Source organism: Jaculus jaculus, chromosome 1, assembly GCF_020740685.1.
Source record: "Jaculus jaculus isolate mJacJac1 chromosome 1, mJacJac1.mat.Y.cur, whole genome shotgun sequence".
Lineage (NCBI taxonomy): Eukaryota > Metazoa > Chordata > Mammalia > Rodentia > Dipodidae > Jaculus > Jaculus jaculus.
Window position 1 is genome coordinate 32,340,140 of NC_059102.1, and position 21,178 is coordinate 32,361,317.

General features: G+C 46.1%; 1 protein-coding gene across 2 annotated transcripts in view; it reads right to left on the reverse strand.

Moving 5' to 3' along the window:
• Sufu (SUFU negative regulator of hedgehog signaling) overlaps positions 1 to 21,178 on the reverse strand; it is a 126,869-nt gene that overhangs the window by 73,207 nt on the left and 32,484 nt on the right. For both annotated transcript variants that reach the window (XM_004659396.2, XM_004659395.2), the window contains exon 3: positions 13,350 to 13,486. In XM_004659396.2, the coding sequence (XP_004659453.1) occupies positions 13,350 to 13,486 (137 nt within the window). The remainder of the gene's footprint in view (positions 1 to 13,349; positions 13,487 to 21,178) is intronic.

Sequence of the window (21,178 nt, forward strand, 5' to 3'; positions counted from 1 at the left end):
TGTGGTGGTTTGATTCAGGTGTCCACCATAAACTTAGGTGTTCTGAATGATAGGTTCCCAGCTGATGGAGATTTGGGAATTAACGCCTCCTGGAGACAGCGTATTGTTGGGGGCGGGCTTATGGGCGTTATAGCCAGTTTCCCCTTGCCAGTGTTTGACACACTCTCTTGTTGCTGTTGTCCACCTGATGTTAGTGAGGGGGTGATGTCCCCCCCTCTGCTCATGCCATCATTTTCCCCTGCCATCATGGAGCTTCCCCTCGAGCCTATAAACCAAAATAAGCCCTTTTTTCCCAAAAGCTGCCCTTGGTCAGGTGATTTTTTTTTAATGATACCTATTTTGATTTATTTGACAGAGAGAGAGGAAGAAGGTGAGGGAGAGAGAGTGAGGGGGAGAGGATGGACACGTCAGGGCTTCCAGCCACTGCAAACAAACTTCAGACACGTGCGCCCCCTTGTGCATCTGGCTAACGTGGGTCCTGGGGAATTGAACCTGGCTTTGCAGGCAAACGATTTAATCACTAATCCTTCCCCCTCCCCCAGCCCATTGGTCAGGTGATTTCTGCCAACAGTGCAAACCTGACTGCAACAGGCAGGGTCTCACTCTAGTCTAGTCTAACCTAGAACTCACTCTATAGCCCAAGCTAGCTTCAAATTCAAGGCAATCCTCCTACCTCAGCCTTCTAAGTGCTAGGATTATAGACATGAGCCACCAGTTTTGATTTAAGATTCTATGGGTGAACTGGGATTTGAACCTAAGCAGCCTGCCTCCAAGGCTTCTGCCGCATTGTTTCCCAGCCCTCTTCAGTAAACTTCCTGTAGTGAGTAGTTCTTACTGCCTGTGGAGATCCTGGACCTACCATCCCAACTCAGCTCCAGGTTAACCAGTGATCTTCACTACCCCCTGCAGGAAGCGTTCCTGAAATGCAGGTGCTATAAACAAAGGAGCCACTTATCTGGTGAAAGCCAGTCATTTAAGACTCTACAGGGGACCAGAGATGAGAGACCTAGCTTGAGGGTAAATTATTCTAGCTAATGTCTGTGTCAATAGCCTCTTCCTACCAACTGAAAGAGGATCTTGCAGGTCTGCAAGTAAGATACAGACCCAGGGAAGCCAAAGGAATGTGTCTCCACCCCTGCTCAGCAGGAGATGCATTGAATTCCCTCTCTTCCTCTGGGCAGCAATGATCCCAAGGTCCCGGGGCCAGGGACTCAGAACCCAGCTACAGCAAGCACTCTCAGGCCTCAGCAATCTCCCAAGTTAAGATGGCCATCTCTGTGCTTGGGTATTATTCAGAAGTGGAAAACACTTTTCAAGTGGAAATTGCCAGACTTTTTCAGTGTGTAGCCAGATAGCAAATATTTTGAGATTCAAGGGCTACAACATGGGTTTTTTGGGGGGAGGGTGGTGGGTCTGTTATTGTTTTGATTTTCGCCAATTTTGAGGATTGAACCCAGGGTCACACTCAGGCTAACCAAGTGCTCTACCACTGAGCTGCGCCCCAGCCTCTGCAGTTACAGCATGAGCAGTCACATCCTCGCCCAGGGGAGGCAGCCCGTCCCGTGGAATCTTATTTACAGAAACAGGTGGCCATGAGAATTTGGCCTGTGGCTTGTACTTGCCCGCATCTGTTCTCAGGGTTTAAAGCCTTCCCTAAAATTACTTAAGATTTCGATAAGGGCTTTTAAATTATAGAATTTTAGAGCACAAGCTCCTTTCTGAGGGATTGACCTGTTTTTCTTCTATGGAGTAAAAATCCAGTCTTTCAACTATTAATCTAAAATCTTGGGAAAGTGCGAAGAAAGTGTTTTGCCTTACAGTTGGCCAGTATTACTAACAGATGAAAGGGGAAATATTTCACAGATCCATAGCAACCAGAAAAGAGGATAAATCAGGCAAAGGGAAAGAAAATGTCAGGATATCAAAAGAGTGGGAGGAAGAAAAATGATGTTAATATAACCAGGCAGTTCCATTTGGCTTTGGTTAGAAGTCTCGGGGCAGTGGGCAGTTTATCCAAACCAGGGAACAAGAGAACTCAACAACTCCCCTTGGTAAGGTGAACACCCCTTTTAGAAAACTTTACTTGCAGCACAAATATTAAAACCACATACACTTGGGACATCAAAGAGATGCAAGTGGAGAAGCAGGATATGAGCTCACCTGCAGCCCAGCAATGTCTTACCTGGGCTGCGCTCTGAGCTCACCTGAGGGCCAGGGTCGAAAGAGAGCCTCATGAAGCTGGGAAGAGAACCCTGTGGGGTGTGGGCGCATACAGGGATGGTGAGACCCCTAACACCTAGAGAGAAGAGGGGTACCTCCTTAGACTGTGAGCCTCAGGGAAAAGGGACAGGATTTCGCTGAGCACAGACAGGTCCCAAGGATTAAGGTGGCACAAATAAGAAGAAATCTTGAGCTCCAACTAGGCTGTAGCCTTAGCATCTCCTGGGGCAGGGGTGAAAAGCCACTTTCAAAATGCAGGAACCTCAACTCCGAGCACATCTTAATTAAAAAAAGAAAATAGTTTTCATTCTCCAAACTAGTCCTGTCCCCTCTCTCCTTAAAAGGCCTGTGCAGCTTTCCGTTGCCCTTAGAATCAAATCCAGACTCTCAGTCCTGACTCGCCTCAAGGCCCAGCTCTTTCCCACGCAGCGGCACCTCCCGCTGCGCAGCCCGGCCTTTCCTTTCCTTTCCCTCCACTTCCTCCACTGCTGAAGAAATCTCTGGGCTCCTCAGTCCTCAGGCTCTCTGCCTCTTCTAGGGGTTCACACGAGCCATGTCTCCTGCCAAAAAAAAATGTCCTTCTCCTCACTTGTAGCCTCCATGTTGGTCCTTCGCTAACCCTACAATCAAAACTGGGCCTCTACTGAATGGTTCTAGAACTCCTTACTCTTCCCCTCAGCCATCTTGTGTCCTGGAGCAGGGCTCCTGTTTGTTCCACTGGCTTTCCCAGCATCTGCAGAATCCCCATGTGTAGCAGGCATTTCAGTAAAATGATGAAAAAGAATTCATTTTTCTCTCAACTTCTCTCTCCTCATTTACGATGGATCCATGGAGGCTCAAGAGGCCACAGCATGCTGAGCCGCGCTGGTCAGGCACATGCCTACCACACACCAGCAACAGGGAATTGTGCAGGGCCACGGCCTCTCCAAGCCCTATTTCTGCATCTGACAGTATGAGATCTTCCCCTCCCAGCTCCCTACTGCCGAGGCTCAGAAGAAGAATGCAAGCGCCTGGGACTGCTGGGTGCTCAGTGGTTACTGCTTAATGGGCTTTTCCTCTTCCGGGTGCTGAGACGGAACTCAGAGTCATGGCAATACTGAGCATGTACCCGATCACAGAGCTACAACCAGCACTACTGATTTATTATCTGCTTGATGTTTTGTTTGTTTTTCTGAGGTGGGGTCTCATTCTAGCCCAGGCTGACCTGGAATTCACTATGTAATCTCAGGGTGGCCTTGAACTCACAGCTCAGTTCACCTGGCCCTTTGGCCTAAGTCTGGGAGCTCAGGAAAGGTCCCTGCTCAAGCTGAGCTGACTCAGCACACAGCATGAGACTTCCATTAAACAGAAGCAGCAGAAGGCAGTTGAGTTTCCACAGCGTCAGTTACAAGGTTGGGGACGTGTTTCTCCTAAAAGTCAAGTGAACCTGGCCTGGGATTTGTGATTAAGACCCACCAGTGGACGAACTGAGAGTAGGCGGCCTGTCCAACAGAATTCTAAGGCTCAGCTCAGAACTGAAGCCCTGCTGAGTGGTGGAATGGCTTCTTCCCATCGAAAGCCGGAGGGTGAGGGGCAGAGCAGCCGACACTGGCAATCGGAGGAAAAGGAATAAGCTGATCATAAAATTAAAAGGGAATAGGAAGGTAAGAGAAACTGGCTGCAAAGCAGGAAGACAGACATTGAAATGTCTCCTCATGAGCTATGGATATGTTTATAAGAAAGCCTTCCAAATGCTCAAGCCACAGGCTGAATTCAGTTCTAAACCTGCAGGAGCAAGTGAAATGACAGTTACCAGGGTATCATGATGGAACACTGTCTTCACACATGGCCTGGGTCCTAACCATTAGGTAAGACTCCTCTGACCCCAGGCAGGTGTGAGGCTCTTTAGGAGAGAATGGTAGATACTGTTCTATCCACCTGGTGGTCATTCCCCTCAGCCTTAGTCTGTTTTGTGTTGCTACAGCAAAATACCTGAAGCTGGGTACCTTATAAAGCAAACAGGCTTAGGCCTGGATATGTACATCACCTGATGGAACACTTGTCTAGCATGCACAAGGCCCTGGGTTTGAACCACAGCATTATATAAATCAGATGTGATGGCATATGCCTGTAATCCCAGCCTGTGGGAGGCAGAAGCAAGAGGATGAGAAATTCAACATCATTTTTGGCTACTCAGCAAGTGTGAGGCTAGCATAGGCTATATGAGACTCTGTCTCAAAAATAAATAAATAGGGCTGGAGGGATGGCTTAGCAGTTAAGCACTTGCCTGTGAAGCCTAAGGACCCCAGTTCGAGGCTCGATTCCCCAGGACCCACATTAGCCAGATGCACAAGGGGGCGCACGCATCTGGAGTTCATTTGCAGCACCTGGAGGTCCTGGTGTGCCTATTCTCTCTCTCTCTCTCTCTCTCTCTCTCTCTCTCTCTCTCTCTGTCTCTTTCAAATAAATAAAAATAAATAAATAAATAAAAGCAAAAAGGTTCATTCAGCTCATAACTAAGCTGGAGGAACTAAAAAGTATAGTGCCGGCCAGTATCCTCGTGAAGGAACCCCTAGATTTGTCACACTATTATTATAGGATGGATGTGAAATGTTCCCCACAGATGCTTGGGTCCCCATCTGGTGACATTGTTTGAGGAAGTTCTGGAACCTTTAGAAACCTTTGGGACCTACCTGCTGGCAATGGGTCATAGTGGGCAGACCTTAAAGGTTGAGGTTAAACTCATCTCCGATTCCAGGCTGGAGCTGTTTCCTGGCCCACAGCCACAATGTGAACAAGCCTTAGCCACAGGTGCCCAGCACGCGGAGCTTCCCACCAAAACAAACTGAAACGCTGAAAACACGAGCCAGAATAAATCCTTCTTCCCTTATGTGGCTTGTCAAATATTTTGTGACAGCAACAAGAAGTGACAGCAGAGAGGGAACTGGCCAGTCTGCATTGCTTTATTTTATTTGTGTGTGAGTGTGTGTGCACGCATGCACATGTGCACATGTATGTGTTTATGGGCACATCTGGTCTTTTGTCACTGCAAACAAACGCTAGATGAAGGCGGGCGTGGTGGTGCACACCTTTAATCCCAGCACTTGGGAAGCAGAGGTAGGAGGATCGTTGTGAATTGGAGGCTTCCAGGTCAGTTTGGGCTAGAGCAAGAACCTACCTCAAAAGAAAGAGCGAGGGCTGGAGAGATGACTTAGCAGTTAGGGCGTTTGCCTGCAAAGCCAAAGGACCCAGGTTTGATTCCCCAGGACCCACGTTAGCCAGATGCACAAGGGGGTGCATATGTCTGGAGTTCATTTGCAGTGGCTGGAAGCCCTGGCACACCCATCCTCTCTCTCTCCCTCTTTCTCTGTCAAACAAATAAATAAAAATAAAATACTTAAAAAGAGAGAGCGGGGGCAGCTATGATGGCAGGCACCTGTAATCACAACCCTAAAGAAGCTGAGACAGGAATTCACATGTTTTCCAAGCCAGCCTGGGGTTCATAGTCAAGTTCATAGTTTATCTTGTCTTTAAAAGAAGGAAAGAAGTCGGATGTGGTGGGCATACCTTTAATTCTAGCACTTGGGAGTCAGAGGTAGGGGATCACTGTGATTTCAAGACCAGTCTGAGACTACAGAGTGAGTGCAAGGTCAGCTGGGCTAGAGACTCTACCACACGGGAGGGAAAAAAAAAAGAAAGAAAAAAAGGAAAGAAAAGAGAGAAGACAAATATCTTTCATACTTGTAGACTCTGCTGAGTACGATTCCAAGGTACTAGAAAGCATTTCAGCCATCCTTGGAACAGGAGAGAAGCAGTTTAAAGACAAGCCAAGAGCCTGATGTGGTGGCACACGCCTTTAATCCCAGCACTTGGGAGGCAGAGGTAAGAGGATCACTCAAGAGGATCACCGTGAGTTGGAGACTACATAGTGAATTCCAGGTCAGCCTGGACTAGAGTGAAATCCTACCTCGAAAAACCAAAAATCAACAAAAAGACAAGCCAGGGCTGAAGAGATGGCTCAGCAGTTAAGGCACTTGCCTGAGAACCCTAAGGACCCACATTCTATTCCCCAGGACCCACATAAGCAGATGCACAAGGTGGCACATGCGTCTGGAGTTTGTTTGCAGCTGCTGGAGGTCCTGGTGTGCACTTTCTCTCTCTCTCTCTCTCTCAAATCAATCAATCAATAAATAGACAAGCCAAAGTGCTTAGTAAAGCAGAGCAGAATGAGAACTAGGTCTCCACCATATTGCTGACCAGAAGCCACCCTTTCCTGGGCCTGCCCCTCCTCCAGATGGCTTGCTCCATTCATCCGGTGTCCTCACTGCTAGGGCATTCTAGTCAGTGTGTCCAACTGCTTGTAGTCAAAACCATGCCACAATATAACAAGACAGACCGACCAAAAGGTGGCCATGCCACCTACACCTTCTCTAATGACTGACTTCCTAGTGTGACTACATACCATAATTCCCAGGACATGTCTCTACAGCCTCGTGGAACAACTGATTTTGCTACCAGGAGTGACGCCTGTTCTTTTTATGCCATAGTTATTACCCTTTGCTTTAGGTTGGAAGTCAGAGGAGGGAAAATCTTAGTTGCAGATTCTGGTGCTCCATCTGGACTACTGCCATCAAGGATGACCAAACAACCCAAGAAGAATGAGGCTGATGCCTTCTCTGGGACTGATGCAGGAATGCTGGGAGAAAAATAAAAAACCTTCTGATTGGTGGTCTATAAACTGAAAGCCCTAGAATTAAGCATGGTGGCTAATTCCTTATTCCTGGCACAGAGGAAGGATATTCTGCAGTGTAAGACCAACACAGAGTCACAACCATAGGTACTGAACACAGATTAAGCCTCATATCACATCCTTGATGTCCCAGTTAGCTGAGCCAACAACCACTATTGTTTAAGGTAGAGTAGTGTTTCTGTCATTTAAAAAACAAACAACTCAGAGCTGGGTATGGTTAATCCCAGCACTTGGGAGGCAGAGGTAGGAGGACTGCTGAGAGTTTAAGGCCATCCTAAGAGTACACAGTGGATTCCAGGTCAGCCTGAGCTAGAGCAAAAACTCTATCTTGGGGGGGAGGGGGAAGAAAAAAACTCAATAAACCCTAACCTGGGCTAGAGAGATGGTTTAGCAGTTAAGGTGCTTGCCTGTGAAGCCTAAGGACCCTGGTTTGATTCCCCAGTACCCATGTAAGCCAGATGCACAAGGTGGCACGTGCACGTTGAGTTTGTTTACAGTGGCTGGAGGCCCTGGTGCACCCATTCTCTCTCTCTCTCTTTCTATCTCTTCCTCTCTTTTAGGCCAGGCGGATCTGGAATTTACTATGTAGTCTCAGGGTGGCCTCAAACTGACAATGATCCTCCTACCTCTGCCTCCCATGTGCTGGGATTAAAAGTGTGAGCTACCATGTCCAGATTCTTCCTCTCTCTCTCCAATAAATAAATAAAACATAAAAAATAAATTCAAAAACGACCCAACTCAAAAAACCTTACCCTATCCCACGCACATCTAGAAGACGTTCCCACTCTGGAAGCTGCTCTTTCCTCATCACTCTCAATTCTACTTCCTTTTCTTTCTAGCTTAGCTTCCCAACTCTCAGCAAACCTACCCAAGGGGAGGTGAGGACTGAGCGGAGGATTCACGCTTCAGATCAGGCTTCCGAGGCTGCCCGCCACAGCCCTATCTATGGCTGGGTGTGGGCACTGCCACCTTCCCCCACTCCAAGTACACTCATCATCCTCTTTCTTTCGTCTGCCACTGCTCTGATGTTAGTTCCAAGCCCGCTGGCCAAGCTGTGCATGCTGTGTAGATCTGGAAAAGCAGGTCTCAACATTCACTTACTTGCCGATTATACTGCTCAGCGTGTCCGCACATGCAGATGAATGGGTGCGTAGAGCACTCTGCATAAAGTTACTGGGTTTAATGTGGACAGCATAGTGAGACAAGGCCATCAGAAAGAATCATGATGCTCTTTAACCACACAGATGTATCTGTGTGTACACAAAACACAAAATACACATGTTCTGTATAATACAATCATGTGTAACCCTAGTAGAATGTAACCACACAGGAGTGAGTAATGTCTACAAGTCACAAGGAGGGTCTCACCAGCATCATCTGAGCATGCTCCACTCTGAAAGGATCTGACCAGCCTAAACCCAATCTTAGGAAACATTTACAATAGAGCAGTTGTTCACACTATAAAAAGGTTCTACCTTGTTACATTACTATAAAAACCCACTAAAACTGCACCCTACTGCATTCAGAATAGAGTTTGGTTTGCCAATTACTTCCAAGGAAAATACCTAAATCAACTACATAAGAATCAAGGAGGGCTGGAGAGATGGCTTAGCAGTTAAGCACTTGCCTGTGAAGCCTAAGGACCCCGGTTCAAGGCGCGATTCCCCAAGACTCACATTAGCCAGATGCATAAGGGGGCGCACGCGTCTGGAGTTCGTTTGCAGTGGATGGAGGCCCTGGCGCACCCATTCTCTCTCTCTATCTCTATCTGCCTCTTTCTCTGTCGCTGTCAAAATAAGTAAATAAAAATGAAAAAAAAAATAGAATCAAGGAACCACATCTGAACTGAATTTGTTTTTTGGTTGTACAATGTGAGCACAAAAATAAAATAATTTTATTTGTATCACTATTGCCCAATTTCTATATCAGAGTAAGATAAGGGCAGAAAATGTTCATGTGTCTGCTGAGGCCGGCATCTGACTCAGGGACAAGCACATTTCCTGATAGTGTTTTTCTTTTAAACTGTTTACACCATCACTGCCCAAACAGGGAATGGAGGTGGGGAGATGACTTAGTGAATAAAGAGCTTGCTGCACAAGTTGGAGGGCCTGGGTGGGACTGGATCCCCAGTACCCACATCAAGTGCTGGGTCTGTTGGTATGTACCTACAATCCCAGCACTAGGGAAGCAGGAACAACGGATCCATAGGGCTTGCTCAGCTTATCAAATCAGTGAGCTTCAGGTTCAGTGAGAGACTTTCAAAAAAAAAAAAAGGTAGGCCAGCCATGGTGATGTACGTCTTTAAAAAAAAAAAAAAATTATTATTTATTTATTTAGCCCAGCAAGGTGGTGCATGCCTTTAATGCCAGCACTTGGAAGGCAGAGATAGGAGAATCGCAGCAAGTTTGAGGCCACCCTGAGACTACATAGTGAATTCCAGGTCAGCCTGGGCTAGAGTGAGACCCTACCTTGAAAAACAAAAACCAAGAAGGACCAGTGGTGTAGAAGGGACTGTAGAGTGCCCAGCTCATCATCACACTCAAGAAACAGCCACAGGGCTGGAGAGATGGCTTAGCAGCTAAGGCACATGTCTGGAGTTCGTTTACAGCAGCTGGAGGCCCTGGCATAATCATTCTTTCTTCCTCTCTCTCTCTCTTCCTACCTGCCTATTTAACTCTCTCAAAATTAATTAATTAATTAATTAATTAATAAAATAAGTGCCCCCACAAGAAGAAGAAAAAAAAGTAACAGCTACAGCTTTTACTGTGGAAATTAAAAGAACAGTACAACAGCAGGGGAGATGGCCAGAGATTAAAGGTGCTTGCTTGCAAATCCTGCCAGCCTTGGTTTCATTCCCCAATACCCACATAAAGCCAAATGCACACAGAAGTCTGACGTTTGTTTGCAGCAGCAAGATGCCCTGGTGTGCCCATTCTCTTTCTCTTAATTCCTTTTCCCTCATTCTTTCTCTGCTTGCAAATAAATAATTTTTTAAGCCGGGCGTGGTGGCGCACGCCTTTAATCCCAGCACTTGGGAGGCAGAGGTAGGAGGATCGCTGTGAGTTCAAGGACACCCTGAGACTCCATAGTGAATTCCAGGTCAGCCTGGGCTAGAGTGAAACCCTACCTCAAAAAACCATAAAAAAAAAAAGAATAATTTTTTAAAAAAGGGACAGCACAATAAATGTCCAAATACTCTAACTAGACTCATCAGCTCATATTTTGCCACATTTATGTTCTGTTTTTTTTCCCCACACATTTTACTTCTTTGGCCTAATCATAACAATTAAGTTGCAGGCATAAGGCCATTTTATCCATGTATACTTTAAGGCCTGTGTCTCCCAAAAACAAGGACATTATCCTATATAAAATAATACCAAAGCCACACCCAAGGAATTTCACAGTAGCTTAATGCTATTACCTAACATATGGCCTACATTCATATTTTCCCAACTGTCCTACAAATGATTTTTTTTTCCAATTCAGAGTCCAATCAAGGATACTAGAGTACACTTAAACTGTTATGTTTCCTTTCATCTAGACACTTGACCTCCTTGTCTTTTCATGTCTTTCAAAGCACCGACATTATTTATTATTTATTTACTTGACAGAGAAAGAGGGAGAGAGAAAGAGAATGAACATGCCAGGGACTCCAGCCACTGCAAACAAACTCCAGACGCATGAGCCAACTTGTGCATCTAGCTAACATGGGTCCTGGGGAATCGAACCTGGATCCTTTGGCTTTGCAGGCAAATGCCTTAACCACTAAGCCATCTCTCCAGCCCAGCACTGACATTTTTGCAGAATTCAGGTAGTTGTGTTGTAAAATGTCCTAGTCTGGATTTACCAACTATTTTCTCAGGCTTAGATTCAGGTTTGACCTTTTAGAAAACTGCTACTTGAGCTGGGCATGGCGGCGCACGCCTTTAATCCCAGCACTTAGGAGGCAGAGGTAGGATTGTCATGACTTCAAGGCCACCCTGAGACTCCATAGTGAATTCCAGGTCAGCCAGGGCTACATACAGTATGGTAAGACCCTACACCTCTAAAAACCACAAATAAAGAAAAGAAATAAAAAGATAAAAGGGCCACTGGGCTGGAAAGACAGCTCAGCAGTTAAGGAGTTTGCATGCAGTGCCTACTAACCTGGGTTGGATCCCCGGTTCTCACTAAAGCCGGATGCACAAAGTGGTGCACTGCAGCGGCTAGTGGTCCTGGTACGCCCACTCTCATTCTCTCTGTCTCTCTCACCTTGAGAATAAATAAAATATTTAACTAAACTGGGTGTGGTGGTGCACGCCTTTAATCCCAGCACTTGGGAAGCAGAGGTAGGAGGATTGCCATGAATTCAAGGCCACCCTGAGACTACATAGTGAATTCCAGGTCAGCCTGGGATAGAGTGAGACACTATCTCGAAAAACCAAAAATAAAATAAAATAAAATATTTAACTATAAAAGGAGAAACGTGCTATTGATGTTTCATACTTTGCAGTGCAACATAAGGAATTACATCATAATAATTTTTTTGTTACAAGTGTTGCTAAGTTTAATCATTTGGGTAGAGTGATATATGTTCCAACCTTTCCATTTCCTTTTTTTCTTCTTAGTAACTAAGCAATTTGTAGCGTGACTCTTTTCAGCCCTTGTGAATATTTTGCTCCCTAACAGCTGTTTTATTCCGTGTTTTTTAGCAGTCATTCAAAGACAGATTTCACGGCCAGCCTGGGCTACATTGTCAAAGTTGTCTAAAACAAACAAAACCAAACAGTCATTAGTGATATTTACATGTGAGTGAAATGAACCCATGCAAGTAAAACCCTATTTCCCCCCTGACTTGCAATATAATTTCAGTTTTCTCATATTTTGTTTTTTGAGGTAGGATTTCACTCTAGCTCAGGCTGACCTGGAATTCACTACGTTGTCTTAGGGTGGCCTCCATCCTCCTGTATCTGCCTCCCGAGTGCTAGGATTAAAGGCGTGCATTTCAGAGGTCCATCTCTATGACAATGGTTTGTAATACTATTTTATATTTTTCTTATTTCTATCTATCTGAATAGGTACACATATGAATGCATTGATTTAAGCAATGGAGTGCTTATTTCTACAAGAATTTGCTTAGTCTTCATAGCCTCTATTCCTATATCAGATCAAATTCTACAGTGAAAAGTCTGTTTTCAAAGCTACTAAGTTGAGAGATGGTGAGATGGCTCAGCAGTTAAGAAAGACACTTGCTGAGCTGGGCATGGTGGCACATGCCTTTAATCCCAGCACTCGGGAGGCAGAGGTAGGAGGATTACTATGAGTTAGAGACCACTCTGAGACTACATAGTGAATTCCAGGTCAGCCTGGGCCAGACTGATACCCTACCTTGAGAAAAAAAGAAAAGAATAGACAGACACTTGCCTGAAATGACTAACAGATGCCCCAGTATCCAAATAGAGCTAGAAGTGGTGCATGCATGTGGAGTTTGTTTGTGGTAACGAGAGGCCCTGGCTGCACCTATTCTCATTCTTTGAGACACTGTCTCCAAGTAAAAAGGGTAAGGGATATAGATAATATCAGAGAAGTTGCTTAGCATGAGGTCTCAGATTCAATCCCCAGTGCCACTAGACAGGGGGAAGGGAACGTGGGAGACAAGAAAGAAAAAAGGAAAGGCAAGTCTGTTTCCAGCCAGGTGTGTGTTAGTACACATCTGTGATCTCAGCTCCTTGGAAGCTGAGAAGTGGTTGTATATTGTAAGTTCCAGCCCAAGCCACAGTGAGGAGGTGGGAGAAGAGGGAGAGAAGGAGGGAGATTACATACCAAACCACAGAAACAAAAATCAAAGGTCATATGGCAAGGACTTTTCTGAATTAGCCACACAGAAATACACCTCCATGAAACATACTGTACTCCCACAGACTGAGTAAAGAAACGCTGACCAACAATCCCAGCACAGAGGCCCCACTCCAAGGTTCACATCAATCATCCCCAGAGGTACAGGGAGCAAGCTCAACCCCCTGGAGGGCATGGGAATAATGGAACATAAACTCTCTTCTGACCATGGAGGCCCTGTCTGACTCGACCCTGTGAGAGCAGTTCCTAGCAATTTTCTCCCCCTGTATCCCAACCTTTACTGTTATCCCAACCCAAGCTGAGATTAGCATATGTGCCCATGGCCCCAGAAATAGAGATGTAGACATGGCCAGGCCACTGGGGGCAAGGAAGAGGCTAGTTATGGCAGATTCCAAAAAGGCTTTGGGGAGTCAGGAAGGCAGCAACATACCCCTTCTGCTACAACCCATGTAGTTTTCTACCCAGAAAAGGACTCTGCAGACTTCAAAGTATACTGCAAATTCCCAAAGACAACAAGGCTCACAGCCACAAGACGAGAATACTAGCCAGCCCCCGGGCTTTTTACCTGACTGGAACACGTATCGGGCCAGGCCCTGCATCAGCTCTGCTGGCCATGTTGGTGGGGCAGACTCCCCAGTCTCTCTCTTCAGACGAAATGTTAACTCAAAGCCAAAACCGCTAGGTCCCTCTGTTCCTGTAAACCTGAAAGGAATAAAAAGCAAATGTTTTCAATTTAGCTATCTTGGGGAAAACACTGTTTTGAAAAGTCTTTGTGTGATACCTCAGCATGCAAACTCTCCATTCAGAAGAATTTTCCAGAATGCTAATCCTGGGGGAAGAAGGGCTTCCAAAGCTTGTAAGGCACCAGACTTTTGCCTTATCCTCCTTTGAGCTATGAGTTCATGTATATGACCTTTGACAAGCCTGATATCCCCACTGGCACTCTGAATTTTAAGTTCCACATTTTGTGGTTCTAGAAGATTCCTTCTTATATGATTGAGACACTATTAAAAATCCTCCTTATGGGCTAGAGGGATGTTTTAACGGTTAAGGTACTTGCCTGAGAAGCCCAAGGACCCAGGTTTGATTCTCCAAGTTCCACGTAAGCCAGATGCACAAGGTGGCACATGTGTCTAGAATTCATTTGCAGTGGCTAGAGACCCTGGCACACCCATTTATATTCTCTCTCCCCCTTTCTTTCTGTCTCAAATAAAAATAAATAAACTTAAAATAAATTTTTAATTTTTTTTTAAAATTTATTTGAGAGCGACGGACACAGAGAGAAAGACAGATAGAGGGAGAGAGAGAGAATGGGCGTGCCAGGGCTTCCAGCCTCTGCAAACGAACTCCAGACGCGTGTGCCCCCTTGTGCATCTGGCTAACATGGGACCTAGGGAACCGAGCCTCGAACCGGGGTCCTTAGGCTTCACAGGCAAGCGCTTAAGCACTAAGCCATCTCTCCAGCCCAATTTTTAAATCCTCCTTATGAGGCTGGAGAGATGGCTTAGCAGTTAAGGCCTGCAAAGCCAAAGGACCCAGGTTTGATTCCCCAGGACCCACGTAAGCCAGATACACAAGGTGGCACACCTTGGTGTCTGGATTCATTTGCAGTGGCTAGTGGTCCTGGTGTGCCTGTTCTTTTCTCTTTCTCTGTCTCTTTCAAATAAATAAATAAGTAAATAATTTTTTAACTCTTCCTTATCGCCAGGCGTGCTGGTGCATGCCTTTAATCCCAGCACTTGGAAGGTAGAGGTAGGAGGATTGCTATGAGTTAGAGACCACCCTGAGACTGATAGTGAATTCCAGGTCAACTTAAGCTAAAGCAAGACCCTACTTTAAAAATAAATAAATAAATAAATAAAAAATACACACACACACACACCTTCCTTATTCACATTTCTTGCTTCTTCAAACACTTCATAAGCATATACTTAATTTGCAAAGGGTACATGTCCTGACAGCTACCAGCAAGGCTGCTTGCTCTGTGAGGATGAGCCCCTTCCTCCACTTTACTCCATAAGGCTACAATCCTGAGCTGCCCTGGCTGGCCTCCAAAGTCAGCATCTGTGGACAAGGTCTCAGAGCTGAATGCAAATACTGGGTGGGCCTGCACGCTTCCTATAGGCCAACACCCTACACACACATCAGTGGCACTCTTCCCCCCAAGCCCTGGTACTCCATGAGCACTCCTCTGCCACTGGAGCCCAAAACACAATGATGCAGAATGGAGAGGGTGACAGTTCTTTCCCGTGACCCTGAGAATGAGGTCAGAATGTCTGCCTCTATCTGCTGGAAGCACTCAGGAGCTCAACATGAATCGCTGCCAGAGAAGGCAGGGAGAGGGAGCAGGGAGCAGGACCTTGTGGGTGGCGTGCTGAACCTTCTCAGGTGAGGAGGAGGACCTGACAGCGCCACGATCGTGTCCGCAGGAGAAGGGTTAAAAGTTAAAATGTGTTCATCGTATAATTTTCAGTAATTAGATCTTGTACAAACACGAACCACAATGATTATACACATGTAAACTCCCCAGCATACAAACACATTATAAACGAAGATGACAGCCAACACCTCCTTGCTAGCCAAACTCCCAGAATGAGTGATCAGAAACAGGAGTGTTCTCAAGCACCTAGACCCACAGATGCCACACTGGGAGACTGGATAGAAACTGACTCCCAGTCTCAGACGCTAAGTTAGCTTGTGTGCCTGGGTAGACCCAGCCCTCCTACCCCATGCAGGGGAAGGGCACCTCTGAAAAATGAAGTCCAATCTCATTCAGCCTGAAAATGAACCCTTAGAATTAATCATTATGCTCAGGGTCCTGAGGAGATGGCTCAGTGGGTGAAAGCACTCGCTGCGCAAGCATGAGAACCTGAGTCCAACCCCCAGCACCTACAAGCAAAAAGCTGGGCATGCCCACGCATGCCCATGACCCCAGCACCAGGGTGGCGAGCGCCAGGCTCAGTGAGACTCTGTCCCGGGGAACAAGGTGAAAGAGCCATAGACAGGGACCTGATGTCCTCCTCTGGCCTCATACACATCTACACATGCACTTGTACACACATGTGCACACACCACACACACATGCAAAACGATCATGGGCCAATCCAACTGCATTTTCAGGAAGTATTCTGTGGTTGGCATTTTCTCCACTTATCTAGCAGTGTGAGAAGCAGGATCCATTTAGATGGTACACATGTGGATTTTCGGAGAGCGGGCTAGATGTCTGGAGTAACACCATTTAAGCTATTTTTGTTTCCTGGCAGAATTGCTCTTGGGATTAATTCAGTACAGAATGGCTGAGAGAACAGCCATACAAGCTAATGCTGCAAAAGCTGCCTCCCAGGGGCTGCAGGTTTGGAAGAGTGTAAAAACCTGGGGTAATGCAAGACTGACTTTGAAACTGCACAAGGAGGTGGGTCACTAGGGCAAAAGGAAGGTTTCAGGCAGCCACCAATTAGAGACAGCTTTGTCAAGTGTATTAGACCATTATTCTTGGACTTTCATCTTGGGCCAAGGAAAATACATGATTTCTAACCACAAAAACTTGAGAAACAGACGAAAGGAACATGTGCGTGTTGGCCAGCACAGTGGGGAGAAGCTGGTGGATGCGGAGGAATCACGTCATTCGTACCCGCACCACATCGCCTCCCTATGGAGAGCTGGGTGCCCCTGGACTTCGGGGTGTGCATTCATGCACACACGCATGCATACCATCTGCCTCAACACAGGGTGCTTTCTGGGCCAGCGCTGTGGTGGGCAGGCCAGCCATAACTTAGCTTCGGGGGAGGGACAGGCCTAGCCAGATGGTCTCCACCTGTGTTTGATTACCACCCACCAGGCTGGCTGGACACAGCCTCTGCACTCTGAAACATGAGTTTGGAATGGCCCAGCCTCAGGATAAACACATGACCCGGGCCTGTCAGAAGGTTTCTTTTTCAAAGCAGGCTACTCAGGCAATAGTCAAGTAACAAGGTCATTCAGTCTTTAAAATTTCCGGAAGGGGCCTGGCTTGGTCTGGACTTCCTCATATGAGGGCTTCTCTTGCCAAAGCACGTTTGTCCAGTCGAGAATGGAGCCCCTCCAAGGGGGCAGCTGTCTAACACACAGAAAACTGGCACATGCTGCTGAAGATAGGATCTGGGTCAGAGCGATGGATTTTCCTAACACAGAAGCTCAAAAATACTGGCTGGTGAACAGGACCAGTGGAATTTCTCCCTCCAGGAATTTTTAGTTCTCCCCTGTCTGGTAGGTTCAGGATGAGAAGTCTGTCTTGTTGTAGGAAGATGGATGAGATGGGCACTCAAGACAGCTTCCAGCTCTAGAAGCCCTGATCTCACTCCCTGAGGTGTCCAGGGTGCAGGCTGGCTGTGTCCCAGCAGCCTGGCAGGCCAATATGTGGCTGTGCAAACCACAGCACAAAAGCCCACTTGGCAGCAGCAAGAATGTATAACGTGAATCCTAGACATATGGATGCCCACTCAGCCATCAGAACCTGCCCAGAGCCTCTCCTCCACCATTCTGCAGAGGATTTACCATCAGCCTCCAAGGTCAAAATGGTGGACAAGTCAGCCAGGAGGTGAGCAGAAGCCTAAAGAGACTTTCCAGAGGAAACACATGACAGGGCACAGGAGGTGCTGACCTGTCAGCTGGCATCTCATGCTCAACACCACTGGCCACTAGGGAAATGCAAAGCAAAACTTCACTGAGCCAGGTGTGGTGGTGCATGCCTGTAATCCTAGCACTCAAGAGGTGGAGGCAAGAGGACAGGAGTTCAAGTCCTTCTAGCTCAGCCTCCCAAGTGCTGGAACCACACTGAGCTAGGAATATTATTCAATGTAGCTTAAAAATGTAGACACAGGGCTGAAGAGATGGCTTAGTGGTCAAAGTGCTTGCCTGCAAAGCCTAAGAACCCAGGTTTGATTCTCCAGGTCCCATGTAAGCCAGATGCCCATGGTGGCACATGTGACTGGAGTTTGCTTGCAGTGGCTGGAGGCCCTGGCGTGCCCATTCTCACTCTCTTTCTAATAAATAAAAAATAAATAAATCAGAGCTGGGCATAGTGGCACAAACCTTTAATCCCAGCACTCGGAAGGCAAAGGTAGGAGGATCTCCGTGAGGCTACCTTGACACTACATAGTGAATCCCCAGTCAGCCTGGGCCACAGTAAGACCCTACCTTGAAAAACCAAAAATAAATAAATAAATAATAATAATAATGAAATCAGAAAAAAATATATAAAAAAGTGGAGACAACCCAAATGTCCACTGATTCTAGACTATCTAAAAATATGATATATCTGTTCAATGACATTATTTGGCAATTAAAAAATAATGGTGTACAGATACTTACTACAACATGAATGAACCTTGAACCATTATGTTAAGGTAAGTGAAAGAAACCAGATACAAAAGGTCACAAATTATACGACTCTACTTATATGAAATGCCCATAACAGATAAGTCCACAGTGACAGATTAGTAGTTGCCAGGGCTCAGGGAAAGAGAAAACGGGGCTGATTTTGCTAATCTTGGCAAGGGGATTCCCAGTAGTAGCGGTGATAGCTGCAAAAATTTGTGACATACTAAAGGTTACCGAATTGTACATTTTGAAGGGGAAAGTTATATGAATTAATGAGAAAAAAAAAACCTGGGCCGGGCTTGGGCATGGTGGCACACGTCTTTCATCCCATACTTGGGAAGCAGAGGTAGGAGGAACGCCGTGAGTTTGAGTTCAAGGCAGCCTGAGACTACATAGTGAATTCCAGGTCAGCATGGACTAGGGACTAGAATGAGACCCTACCTCAAAAAAAAAAAATTTAAAGAATAACCTGGGCTGGAAAGATGGCTTAGCGGTTAAGGTTTGATTCCCCAGGACCCACGTTAGCCAGATGCTTAAGGGGGCGCACACGTCTGGAGTTCATTTGCAGTGGCTGGAGGCCCTGCCGCGCCTATTCTCTCTCTCTCTCCTTTCTCTGTCAAATAAATAAGTAAATAAAAATAAAATATATTTTTTAAAAACCTGATAGTTCAGGCATATTTACATTTTAGAGGAGGCTGGGCCAACCATGTCAATTAAATCAGGTTTTGACCTGCTCTTACGTGTTCATAGGACTCCAAAAAAACTGAAAATTTAAGTTTGAAGCCTCAGACTAGAAATTTCCTTTTCCTGTGTCTTCCTAACACCTTTATGACTCCGTCTTTGTTGTTCTCATTTAAGTAACATGTGAAGTAACGAGGGAAGTCATAATCCAAAAGTCACAAAGCAAACTAGTGGCAGAGCTTGGACTTGAGGCCTGTGTGACTTCAAAGCCCACTTCCACATTGCTCTGTAGCCACAGGCAAGATAGTTAACCTCTCCATACTTCAGCTTCCTCATATGGTGGTAATACCAGTAATGGGAACCTGCCCTGGTGGTGAACACCTGTAATCCCAGTACTCCTGGGAAACTGAGGAAGGAAGATTGAGAGTTCAAGATTAGCCAGGGTTTTAGAGAGTTTGAAGCCAGTCTGGCCTACATAACAAAATTCTGTCTCAGCACCCCCAGCCCTAACCAACCAGCTGGCCCTCTGGTCCACCTGGGCCAAAAAGCAGCCCACCACCCTAAGGTTATAAATACCTTTGCTAGGGGAGGGCAGGCTCTCTCACTCTCTTATCACTTGGGAACTTCCAGCTGTGGGTGAGTTTTTCCCTCAGCTGGGAGGGTCCCCTAGCCCTTACTCTCCACAGGGGTTCTTTATCCCCTCCAGCTCCCCATATGGCAGGGATTCCTTGAACTTTCTTTTCTCTTTTCTTTCCATGCTTCCCCCCACCAATCCATCTGGTCACATGGACTCCTGGGCTACACGTGGCCCACATGGGCTTTTGGACTCCACATTGTGCTTCTCCTCTCCCACTTTCTTACCTCCCAGCCTTCCTCTTTCTGCATGCCTTTGTAAAATCTGAATAAAATGTGGTATTTAAGGGGCTGGAGAGATGGCTTAGCAATTATGTGCTTGCCTGTGAAGCCTAAGAACCCCGGTTTGAGGCTCAATTCCCCAGGACCCACGTGAGCCAGATGCACAAGGTGGTGCGTGCGTCTGGAGTTCATTTGCAGTGGCTGGAGGCCCTGGCATGCCTATTCTGCCCCCACTTTCTCTCCCTGTCTGTCATTCTCAGGTAAATAAATAAAAATAAACAAAGAAAAAATGTGGTATTAAAAAGAAGAATTCTGTCTCAAAAAATAACCAAAGCTGAGAGTGGTGGTACATGTCTTTAAGTCCAGCACCCAGAAGCAGAGGATGGAGGATTGTCGTGAGTTCAAGGTCACCCTGATACTACATAGTGAATTCCAGGTCAGCTTGGGCTAGAGTGAGACCCTATCTCAAAAAACAAAACAAAGCCAGGCGTGGTGGTGCACGCCTTTAGTCCCAGCACTCGGGAGGCAGAGGTAGGAGGATCACCATGAGTTCCAGGCCACCCTGAGACTACATAGTGAATTCCAGGTCAGCCTGGGCTAGGGTGAGAACCTACTTTGAAAAACCAAAAACAATCAAACAAACAACAACAAACCTACTTCAGAAAGTGGGTTAAGTTTCAAATGACTGGGGACAATGTGTTTTTTTTAATTTTTTGTTTATTTTTATTTATTTGATAGTGAAAGCGAGAGAGAGAGAATGGGCACATGAGGGCCTCCAGCCACTACAAACGAACTCCAGATGTGTGCGTCCCCTTGTGCATCTGGCTAACATGGGTCTGGGGTCCTTAGTTCACAGGCCAATGCTTAACCGCTAAGCCATCTCTCCACCTGACTGGGGACAATGTTTAAAACCCTGTAAGCATTGTGTCACTGTCATTGAGTGAAAGACATTAGCCACAAAGACCTGGTCTATTTGACTCCAGCTAGGTGCTAATAAACAAGCAGTTTGTAACATAACGTATACCATAAAGTGTGGAGAACAGGCAGATCTGCAGAGACTTAGTAAAACAGTATTGGGGCTGAAGAGATGGCTCAGCAGTTGAGGTGCTTGCCTGCAAAGCTAAATTAGGACGCAGGCTCAATTCTCCAATACCCATGTAAGCCAGATGCATAAGGTGGCACATGAGTTTGGAGTTCGTTTGCATTGGCTTAGAGGCCCTGGTGTGCCCATTCTCTCTATCTTCCCCCCTCTCTCTTTTTCTCTCTCTCAAATAAAAAACAATAAAAATAAATAAATAAAAGTTAAAACAGTATTGTCTAAGTCCTTTAACCACTGAGCTATCTTCCCAGCCCTCCTGTTTCTACTTTCTGAGCTCTGGAATTACGAGTATACACATTTATGCAGTACTGAGGATTGTAAAGCCAGGGCTTTGTGCATGATAGGACAACATCACTAGCCCTATTTCTTAATAGTTTTTTTGTTTTGTTTTGTTTTGGCTT